General features: G+C 36.1%; 1 protein-coding gene across 1 annotated transcript; it reads right to left on the bottom strand.

The window, feature by feature from the left end:
* Positions 1 to 3,381: 3,381 nt before the first annotated feature.
* Positions 3,382 to 10,230, bottom strand: LOC121313123 (caveolae-associated protein 4a-like). The gene is made up of 2 exons (XM_041245309.1): positions 9,573 to 10,230; positions 3,382 to 5,634 (listed from the first exon to the last, which is right to left on the bottom strand). Exons 1-2 carry the CDS (start codon positions 9,978 to 9,980, stop codon positions 4,909 to 4,911), a joined length of 1,134 nt encoding a protein of 377 aa, XP_041101243.1. The 5' UTR covers positions 9,981 to 10,230; the 3' UTR covers positions 3,382 to 4,908.
* Positions 10,231 to 12,128: the final 1,898 nt, after the last annotated feature.

The raw sequence follows: 12,128 nt of genomic DNA, 5'->3' as shown, positions 1-12,128 counted from the left end.
GACACACATTTGCCCGTTTTCCCATTGGAAATAGTGATATTTTGAAATATCACTGTCCTGGTCACAAAAGCAAAGTTTGTGGGGAATAATAGCCATTTTCTATACTTTTGAGGCATAAGCAATTAGGAAATAACATTTACTACCCAGGAACAAAAATTGTGTTACATAGTGTAATTATCACAATTATTGGCACCCTTGTTTTTAGTACTTTGTGAACCCTCCTCTTGCAAGGATAATGGCACTGAGCCTTTTCCTATAATTTTTTATGAGATTGGAGAAAACATTGGAAGGGATCTTAGAACATTCTTCCATACAGAATCTTTCCAGATCCTTGATATCCTTCGGTCTGCACTTATGGACTGCCCTCAATTCAAACCACAGGTTTTCAATGGGATTCAAGTCCGGAGAATGAGATGGCCATTGCAAAATGTTGATTTTGTGGTCAATTAACCATTTCTTTGTGGGTTTTGATGTGTGCTTGGGGTCATTGTCTTGCTGGAAGATCCACTTGTGGCCAAGTTTCAGCCTCCTGGTAGAGGCAACCAGGTTTTTGGCTAAAATGTCCTGGTACTTGGTAGAGATCATGATGCCGTTGACCTTAACAAGGGCCCCAGGACCAGTGGAAACAAAACAGCCCCATTACATCAGAGATCCATCCACCATATTTTACAGTAGGTATGAGGTTCTTTTCTGAATACGCATCCTTCTTTCGACGCCAAACCCACCACTGGTGTGCTAAAGAGCTCTATTTTTGTCTCATCTGACCATAGCACCCGGTTCCAATTCAAGTGCCAATGCTGTTCTGGCAACCCTTCCAAATAGGCTATTGGCATGGAGGTGGTGTCTAATTGTAGATTTGGAGACTTGGTCACCCAAAGATGCAACCAAGTTCTGTAATTCTCCAACTGTGGCCCTTGGATTCTTCTTTGCCTCCCGAACCATCATTCTCACTGTGCGTGGGAGCAAGATGCACTTGCGTCCTCTACCAGGCAGATTTACCACTGTTCCACTGGTTTTGATCTCTGCAATTATTGCCCTAATAGTGGTAAGTGGTATATTTAGGTTTTTAGCTATTTTTTTTTTTGTACCCGTTGCCTGATTTACAAACCTCAACAACCATTTGTCTCTTTTTATTTGTGAGTTATTTGCCTTTCCCCATGGTGATGGATGTCAAATGGATTTTACATGCGTATTACCTTATTTTGTATACCCAAGTGAAACAGGAAGCCATGGAAGGCCACAATACAGTTCCTTAAGACTGAAATGTCCTGAAAAAGTTGCATTAACATTCTGATTTAAATCTGTTTGATTTTATTTATAAGAATCTTTAGGGGTGTGTGGTAGACTGTGTGTAGCAGCGGTGTAAAATCACAAGACTCCAGTCCAGTTTTTGTGCCTGGGGTTTTTATTTCCTTCCCCAGGTCAGGGAAAGCACACTAAACAAAAATTATTATAATAATAATAATAATAATAATAAACAATAAGGAAGCCGGGATACACACAATGTGTAACCCGACCACATAAAGTATAACGGGGTTGCAGTCCCAAACAATAATATAAACAAACGAAAAACACTCCGTCTTCCCCTTTTAATCCAACGTCACAGAAGCAACGCGCTCCCGTGACCCCAGCACTTCCGGGTACCCGCTCCTCCGACGCACTTCTCTGGAGCGTCCCGTTAGTGCTAGCGTCCCGTTAAGGAACAGAACCGTGGGCCACGCCCCCATTGGTACGCTCCGTCCCGTCCCGATTGGTCAGCGGGGGCAACCACCGTCAACCAATCCCTGATTGCCACCGCGCTTCCCGACCGGGTCGATGATATTGCGCACTGCGGCTCCTCCCCCTTTCCACCTCCCCTGGGGTGACTGCTCCTCCTCCCTAAAGTCGTCACCGGTCGGAAAGGAGATCCAAAACAAGAATCCATTCTCTCTTTGTCACAGGGTGCCAATAATTTTAACACCTATCTTTTTGAGAAAAATATATATATTACTAGTTAAAAATAAACATTTTCTCTGAGCAATTGTATTAGTATAAAAGAATATAGTTTTCCCATATTTTTGAGCATAAAATAAAGCTCATTACTTGTGTTGTTTGTTTTATAAAGCCTTTTTTGCTCATCTTTATCAAGGGTGCCAATAATTTTGGAGGTGCCTGTATATAAACATACAGCACGGAATGCTTTCTAAATCTTTATTCTAAGCTTAGTCCTTGATACCAAATGTTTTGTATTTCTACTGTAGTACTAGAATTCCATTTAGTTTGTATTTATTGTACTGTTAGTACCAGCATTCATACTGTACTGTATATGTACTGCTAAAGTAAGTATAATTTCATTATATTGTTTCTGATAGACAAAATGGTAGCAATTTCAGTCCAGAGATGATAGAGGAGGTAAGTTTTATTATTCTAATTGTGATTAATTAGTGTTTAATTAGTCCAATAAAAGCTATCGAATCTCCTTCTCTTTGTCTATTATATTGTTTAAAATAATAGGCAATATAGAAACATATTCACAAAGATTTACCTAATGAGTTATTAAAGACTATTTTTAAATTAAGTTTGATATTCACTGTTCAAGAAAGTTGTGGTATTCTTATGTAGAAAAGTTCCATAAATCCAAGTATTTCATTTTGAATTTTTGCAGTAGGGTCTAATGCATTTTTAACAAGTTGAGAGAAATGTGCAAATACTTTTATTCCAAAGTGTCATTTGCACATTGTTTCATGAATAAGATCACCCTTTAATGTCACAAAACTAGAAATGAACAACTCAAGAATGCATTAGAGCCAGTAATGTGTTTTTTTTTTTTGGTTTGTTTGTTTTTTTACTTCAAAGGATCTCCTTTCAGAAAAAAAGATGTTAGTGACACTTTGAAGGAAATGGCCTTTTGAATTTGTTGTTATGTATTTTTCTTTATGTTAAGTGGATATTTTAACTAACTAAAAAAAATTTGGTTAATTGGGCAAACATTTTAACAAAGTGTCTCACCAGTCTCTTTTGGGTGAAACAGCTTATATTGTCAAAGACTCAAAGAGTTTGTCTAATTTTGTAACAATTATTGCTATGCACTGTTTAAAATGATATGTTTAACTCAAATTACCTTTAATGCACTTTTTAGTAAATATTTATTCAGCATCTCCATAGGGGATATAAAAATTGAATTACTGATAACAACATAAATAATGTAGTTCTTGATATAGCTATTATTTGTTAAATGTTAAAACTGCATTCCACATATACCTAATGTACTTGACCTGAACTCAACTTTTAGTGTTTGTTATAGAGAATGACTCTAAATTCTAAATGTTTTAATGGTCTGTAGTCAATATGTTGATAATAAATTACTGTATTTGTAGATGTTTCCAGGAATACAAACTAATATATAAGTATATATTTTTATTGCATTTCCATTTTGTCTTTTTTTTCCATAATAGACACAAAAATAATGAATTTATCGGAATGAATCTTTCAACTACTTTGCCACTAAAGTTTCTTAATTTATTTTGTACTCTATCATAAGCAAATACCAGTATTACAGAAAATGTCACATTAACATGAGCTGACGACATGGTCACAAACCCCATGCCAGTTTAAATGCACATATTTAAATGAATCACAAACATGTTTAAAGTACTGTGTTTTAAATCATGATGTTCCTTCAAATTTTAAGAAAATATTATAGCTTTTCAAAATAAACTTTAGGTGCAAAGGAGTTCACCATTCATTCACCAAGGATTTTTGACATCATTTACACTTGGGTGGAAAGATACAGTATTTGAGCTAAATATCTTTTAAATTCATGCAAAACTTCACTCTTTATTACAGTAAGCGGGTCCTATATAAACAGGTTAAACAAAAAAAGGGAAAGCTAGCAAATAAGCCCTACTGCTATTTACCAGTACCTTTATATTTTGACATAAACTGCCCCGAAATAGCTCTGAGTGATGAATGCAGCATGAGCTTGATAATATTAAAACTAGACAACTATATTTGTCTACACACACAGAACAATGAGATGTTTAAGGATTACATTTCACTTGAAAATATTTATACAAATTATTCAGCATTTTCATTTTCTTAATTAAGGAACATTTTATATTTTTGTTGTGTATGCATGTAGACATGGATCAAACCTGTTCTACTTTGTTTTTCATTAAATCCACCTAATCAAGGTTTTTTTTTTCTTTCCCATCAAAATACATGTAAGATACTCTTCACAGACCAGCTGATTGAGTTCTATTGAATCTGTTTAATTTTTACAAATTTGTGGTTTATTGTACCATGTAACACTGAGGCTAGAAAAAAAAAGTTAAAAACCTGCCTCTGCCTAAATTCTTTAGAATAGTCACATCTTCACACTTCACTTCCTGCTTTTCATCTTAACACTTGATGCCATGCTATAAACCTCTTCAAAACCTAATTTAGCCACTGCTGCTCAAGGACAACATTTCCCACAAGCCTAAGGCTATTGCAAAACAACTGGAGGCACTTGGATGTTTTTGGTAAACCAACAAAGCTTCTGGCAGTCTAATACTTTGACTTCATGAAACACCCAAAAAACTACCTGCCACAACCACATTTTATCATTTATAGAGCATTCAGAATAATCTACTGGGCTTCTGTTTGTATTTTAGATTTCTGGGATACCAGATATTTATGCGGGCTGCTAACTGTTGTTGGCCTGCAACTATAGGGGTACTTCTACCCATGACCCTTCAAGCTTACAAAATAGCTAAGAACCCCCACCCCCTCAAAATATGAATCGAGACATAATGCCCCTGAACGTTCAATATGCAAAAAAAAAAAAAAAAAAAAAAAAAACACATTATGTAATACATCACAAATCTGAGCTTTTCTCAACTTCTACAATTCATGCGAGGTGCCTATTTCATTCCAAAGGGTGGATATTTAGGATGGTTGCTTCATATCCATCACTGCTGCCTCTGCCTGCTCCCCTTTGTTATCTTCAACTGCAGCCACGATTGTTTCAGTGTAGATAAGTTTGCCATCTTCATGGTGTGGTGCTGCCAGCTCTGTAATGCTGCTTTCCTGCTTCACCTCTGTGATCACCTCAGTGTAGGTGACATCTGGGCTTGTCTTCCTGCTCGCTTTAGAGGGCTGTGCGGATGCCCCTGCCTCAGCGGCAGCTTCTTCTGCCAGCACCCCCTGGGCTCCCTCCTGCCCTTCTGCTACAGTCCTCTCTTTATCTTTCTTGATGGTGAATTTAAAGGACTCCTTGGTGGGGGCTGCTTTGGAGATGGATTCCTTGAGCCTCTCCCCAGATTGCTTCATCCTTTCCCCTGACTGCTTTATCCTCTCCTTGGACTGCTGGATCTTCTCTCTGCGCTCTGGCGTCACTATCCGGGTGCTGATGCGGTTCACTTTGGTGCCCAGGTTTTGCTTGGTCTTCATCATGTTCTCTTTCGAGAAGGCCTTCTTGATACTGTCAATGCGCCTCATGCCTGATTTCTTAATCCGAGCTGCAGTAGAGGAGTCGGCCTCCTCAACCACCACATATTCCTCATCAGAAGACAGATCTGGAGGAGGGTCATTGGTTTCAGGCTCAATGGCATTACTCACCGAGCCTCCCTTGGGAGTTTTTGTAATAGCGACGGAAGGTATCTCTGTCTCCCCCTGTGGATATACAAGACAGTACACAATGAGATCTTGTTTTCCATATTAAAGCCTCACAGAACACATTGTATTTTCTATAATGAATGTATTACTTACTGTTACACGCTTGTCAGGTTAATTTATTATTATATTTTTATAGTACAGTTTTGCGGATATTTTTATCTCTTGCTATAGCCACTGCAGATGCTGAACTCTTTATAAACATCTGCATCAGCACTTTTACCTTATTCATAACTTTTCTTTTCAAACTTTCCTTTGGCTTTGGCAGAAGATCTGTAATATATGCTGTACATATATGCCAAGAACATTTTTATTTTAAAACTGCTACAATGATGCAATAAAATACTCAAAGCAAATGCAGTAAGTTTCACTCTGAGTAGCACTAGTTTTGTACTACCTAATGTTAGCTTGGATTCATCCAGTCTGCACACAGTTAGGTTCACCTTTAACAGTGAAATCCCACCATAATATACATGCTATTGTATGGTTCTTGGCTGTTCCTACAAGCTGTAAACCAGCCAGTGTGAATTTGCCAGCTTTTTTATAAAGATGTATATCAAAGTGAAATGTTGAACATAGTAATAGCTATAATTGCTCTCAGCCTTTGCTTTACATGATTGTCTCCCTAAGAAGCGCACAGTAATTTGAAAACCAACATGAGATCTTGGAACAGGTGGCTTTGTGTTTCCCTTATGTTCCAGGATTTAATTTCGAGTGGTGATGATTAGGCAGACCCTAAGCAGGCACTGATACACAGTACTCACAAAGACATATAAGAGAACTGCTTGCATATGTGTGATCATGTTATGTACTCGTACCCAGTTTGTTATTCGCTATAATACACAGACACTATAAATCTGTGCCTGTGTTCAAATTCAATAGCAGTTCAGGAGCTGTTCTTTCAGTTCTTATTGCTTGCTGTATAATTATGTAATGTAGGCTAGATCCGCTAAAGTGTTTTTATCTTGTACTGTATTGCCAGAAAAATAAAAGGAAAATTGATCCGAAGTGAAAGCTTGGCTGATCTAACTTATGTTACAGACTGAAAAGCAGCTTCTGGACTAGAAAAACACCTTAACACGCATTTAAAAATAATACAGTATATGAACAATTGAAAAACTAAAATTAAATTTAACCTACTTACACTTGGTTACACTTAATTTGTTCATTATAACAATGGTCTAACTTAGTATAACCAGTGTTTTTGGATTGACATCTGATTTGAATCCATAGCTACAAGGGTGGAGATGGGCTAAACTATTTTAAAATAAACATTATTATAATTATGAATACTGGAGTTAATTCAGAAGTAATAGTAGTTATTTTGAACTATAGCAGACTGTATTGACACTGTTTTTTTGGTTTGCAGTACGTTTACCAAATGTGATTGTGTTTGTGTTTGTAGTAATTATATTTTTCACAAGCATGTGAATTGATTTTGCTTAATTGATTAAGTATGTGAATTGATTACACAAACAGGATGAATGTTTTTTATTCACAAATGCCCAAATGAAGAGGCTCTTGTGTAATAATACATCTCTTTATCTTGAGTATTTATCCAGTTTTAGAAGATAATCAAAGTTGTTGAAGAAAAATAGCTGTCCAAACAAAAACAGCAAATACAGTATTAAAAAAAAAAACATATATTGTAAGCTGATGGTGTGGTGGTCTTTGTTGTGATTTGAATGTGATACTTATACAAGACAGCTAAAAATTTACAGTGGGGCCCTATTGTTTTTTAATATTAGTTGATGGAAAAACGAATAATGCTCAGCATTATACACTCTCACAACTGATTTATCTAAGTCTCCATTTAATTAACATAGCAGCCGGAATGTAATTATCTATTAAGAGTGTTCAGTAACACTATTGGTACCTTTTTCCTCATCCTGGTATTAACACTACTGTGATCGCTTTACCCTTTGGCTTCCTGAAATACATGCTTAATGACCATGCAATAGCTTCAGCATTAAATACGAGAGCACTATATTTGGAATTACAAGCCTCCGCCTGTACCTCAGAATAACTGTAAATGAATCTATCAACTGTTAGGAATATGTCAAGCATTTTAAAAGCCACACTGATGTCAAATTCTATGTTTCTTTCTCACAAAAGTGAAGGAAAGTTATACTGCACTTCTGCAAATGAAAGAAAATGTACTGCATATAAGAATGGAAACTAACCTGGCGCTTCTCATGCTTACAATATATCAAGAGGGTATCTGAATTTATTGGGCAATTACATTGGTTTCAATTATAAAATGTTTTTTTAAATTACTTTTTAAAACATATTTTCTGTTGAATATGTAATTGAATTATTATTAAAGTCATTGTAAAATAAATATTTTAATTAAAAATAATGTTAACTGATTAAATTAAGCTACTAATTTAATGATGTACGAGAATCAATTTAATGTTCACATAAACTTTCAATTGATTTTAAACCCATATATTATATATACTCATATATAATATATATATATATATATATATATATATATATATATATATATATGGAGAGAGAGAGAGAGAGAGAGAGAGAGAGAGAGAGAGAGAAAGATAAAGAATTGTATTGAAATATATTTAATTGTTTAAAAATAAATTGTAAAATATCATACAATTACCAGGTGCTTTCAGTTGGCTTCAGACCTTACTATGGAAGGCAAGGCCAATTTTCTAAAAATAACCAAAGATATGTTGAACTAAAGTCTTTAAATATGAATCTTAATTCCAAGAAATTAAGTGAAATGTTGACACATCTGATTTCTCACCATTTTATTTAGAACCAAATGAATGTTTGGGAAGCCCGTATTACAAGCAATTCTAGAACGGACTTTCTGTGGCTCAAAAGCACCTCCTTCTTTGGCATGAACACACCTCTGGATTAAACTATCAGCCCTTTTTGGCTTTCAAAAGGGTGGGGACTTTCACCTGAAATCAAACCCTTGTGGATACCAGCTAAAGGTTCTTAAAAAGGACTGGTGATTGGTGGGGTCAATGTGACAGATTGATGGCAGTCTGCCACATATTACTTTTCATAAGGGCAGCACATAACCTTCGCTGCACAGTAGTTAAACTTATACCCCCCTGGCCGCAAAGCATGCCACATGCTAATAATAGCCAGAACCATCATGAGTTTCACAGCTGTTTAGCTTTGAAGGCTTGAATCTACAGGGTAAGCTTTTTTTACCTTTTAAAAGGGGAAAGGTGCTTGATATGGAGCTTTCATTGAAAGCTTTTTTCTTCTCCACCAAAGGTCCACAACCACAATCACCTACACGGACACACGCACAAACCCAAATTTAGGGTGTTACCTGCCACTATCAGTTTCAGAGCTTCTGTATTTTTATAATATAGAATACCCAATGGATATTAATCGTTCGTGGCCAATAACTTTAGTTTTCTTTTGTATTATACCAGTCACTCATTCATGTAGGTCCACCACCTTTCTATTTTACTCCAGCTCCTTAAGCACAACTGCGATCTAGCTCTGAAACACTAGGACACCTCTAAGTGGTTTGTGGAGAAGCTCCATCTTATGTTCCCCATCTACTATACAAATTAAGGAACTCTATCTCCTCAAACAACATGGTGTTTTTAGGTGGGGCTTTGCTTTTAGATACTTGTCAGGGGCTGTACAGCTGGTGGCACTTTTAAGGAGAACAAAAAAGAAGGTATATACAGCTATGGCGAAATGCATCACCCAATACAACTAACTACTTTTGCTGAATAATGTGTATTTTTCTTTGCAAAATCTAACATGAAATACTGTAATAGTATTATGGCTTCTGGTAGACTTTTGTAATATCAATTTATAGTTTCTTTGATAACATGATGTTTATATAGTTTTTCAATTTTTATTACGTCTCCTTCCTAAAATTCTATGTGATGAAAAAACATTTCTCCATAGCTATATAGAGAGAGAGATAAAGAGCTCACCTGGTAGATGACTACCCGAAACTTGTTCCTCGTCAATAGCTCCTCCTGCGTGGCTTCCACCTTTTTAACGCGGGTATTCTGCTTCTCCACACGCTGCCGAACATCCTTAACGTTAGAGCTCACCTTGCGGGTCTTCTCCAGCAGCTTATCCACTGTGGTTCCGGTGGTGGCGTGATCCTTTGCCAGCTTGAGTATGTCAATCTGGATAGTCTTCATGGAGTTCTCCAGATCCAGCTGCCGTTCCTCCATACGCTGCTGACAAGCCTGCACATTGTCGATGATCCCAGCCACACGCTCCAGCAGAGCCAGGATGGTCAAGGCGCTGATCGGTGCATCTGCCTCATCCTCCCCAGCTCCGGTCACCTCCAGCTTGTCCGGCATCACAGTCTGAAATTCGTGCTGATCCATTATCGTACTGTTGAAAAACTTCTTCCCGTGGAAAATGTTGCAGATGGGTTTCTGTTTAACTGCTTGTAGGATATATCTCCCAGGATGTGCTCAGATTTCAAGGGATAAAGTCCTGGAACATGAGCCTTGCAGAGACAACAGCAGAAGAGCTCTCCTACAGCTGTAGTCTGTCCTAGTCCAGAGCTCAAAAACTGCGAGACTCCACCTACCCTCTTGCGGGTTGCTCAAACATTCAGGATCAGAGAGTAACACACAGAGCAGGAGAGAGACCCACACATGCACTCCATAGTTATAAATACTTTCTGTAATGTGACACTTTTACATTTTTGGAAGATACTGTGATAATGGAAATCCCCCTCTGCTATACCCAATCCCTTCATTATATATATATATATATATATATATATATATATATATATAATATATATATATATATATATATATATATATATATATATATATATATATGTTGTATAGCTAAGCAATATAATTTTTTTATGACATTTTTTGCAAGTATAAGCAGGTTTGGGTTTTAATGTACTTGATTATGACACCAACTATAGCTTCCTATTTATGTTACAAGAAAGATAACTTTGTCTTATGACCACCTGTATTGAAGGACTATCTGCTCAAAGTGATCACTTTAATGAATTTTGGCATACTTATCCTTCTCATTTGAAATTCCTATTGTATAAAGACCACCTGTCATAAAGAGAGTTTTTTGATGGTCCTGTGAATGACCCAATTATGTGTTAAACGTTTAATTGGCAACTGCATTGGTACAAGATCTGTTGAAAAAACAGTATTGTAAAACAAAGACAGAGTTTCGGATAACAATTAAACCATTGTAACATTATAACAAGCAAATAAGGACATTACATTTTTTTCTGAGTAGTTGCTGTATTTATACCATTATAATGATTGCATTCCTTTGAAAAAATATACTTTCTTTGTAAGGTCCACTGACTCAAAATCATACCACTAAGCTGCACTTTAAACTATAGAACTCTAACATCAAATCCTCACTGCCTGTCTAATTTATTTTTATTTTGAAATCCAGGCCACATGTAAAATTAATTGGGTTGTCCCCAGTGTATATCACACAATAGGGCAATTTGTACTTGTGAGAGTCCCAAGGGTGTTTAGTTCAGGATTGAGGCGCATTGGTGGAGCCTTATGGCCTAGGAAATCTCAACTAAACCATCTGACACTGTGTCTCACCTTAAAATAGCAGCACATAAACAGCAATGTTCAAGCAGTAAACTTGTATGGAATGTAGTAAACTTTTACAAGTGAATACAGCCACAATTTTGATAAAACCTGTAATATCCCAGCAATGCATATCCACTTTTTTTTTTTTTTTTATGTAGGTTCCAGTTCAATTCTTTATTTATTAGCACAAACCCTTAATTTATAAAAGAGTACATTTGCACACACACACACACACATATATATATATATATATATATATATATATATATATATATATATATATATATATATATATATATATATATATATATATATATATATATATATATATATATATATATATATATATATATATATATATATATATATATATATATATATTATTTGAGATTTGTCAAACAGTTAATTTTTCACAGGGTTCCTTACAATGTAGTTAATTCAAATTTCATTTTCATGTACAAATGTGGTTCCCATGTGGAAGCGTTACAGCAAGAATGTTGCAGGTGTACTTTAATGCACTCTTCAGCTGGCTGCTTTCACCAGTTCTCTAGTTTTTATAAAACCTCAAAAGGTCAGGAGCTAAAGTAACCTGGTGACGTAAGCAAAATGATACTGCATGGCAACAAGTGTCAGGCACAACAGAGCTGGGGGTTGAAAGAGCACTCCCTGACTGAAGCCAGCAGCTGAAGTGAATACTCCCTGTTTGTTCCAAATCCCTCCACCAGAAGGCAAACTTGTACCAATATGGAATAAATTACATTTTTCTACTGAGTTTAATACTGATGTTTTATTATTAAACTCATACTATTACTATTTATAATAAAATGATTTATAGAGAGAGAGCGAGAGCGAGAGAGAGAGAGCTGTGAGCTCTGTTTGTGAGAATGACTGACTTTGTATAGACTGGACAGGAAACAGTAATGGAACCAAAACAAT

Source organism: Polyodon spathula, chromosome 3, assembly GCF_017654505.1.
Source record: "Polyodon spathula isolate WHYD16114869_AA chromosome 3, ASM1765450v1, whole genome shotgun sequence".
NCBI lineage: Eukaryota > Metazoa > Chordata > Actinopteri > Acipenseriformes > Polyodontidae > Polyodon > Polyodon spathula.
This window is presented reverse-complemented; position numbering and strand designations above follow the sequence as displayed.

Bases quoted from the DNA above. Each gene is read 5' to 3' on its own strand.
- LOC121313123 (XM_041245309.1), bottom strand. From the start codon at position 9,980: ATGGATCAGCACGAATTTCAGACTGTGATGCCGGACAAGCTGGAGGTG. The intron at 5,635-9,572 runs GTGAGCTCTTTA...GTATATCCACAG, and splicing joins TTCGGGTAGTCATCTACCAG to GGGGAGACAGAGATACCTTC.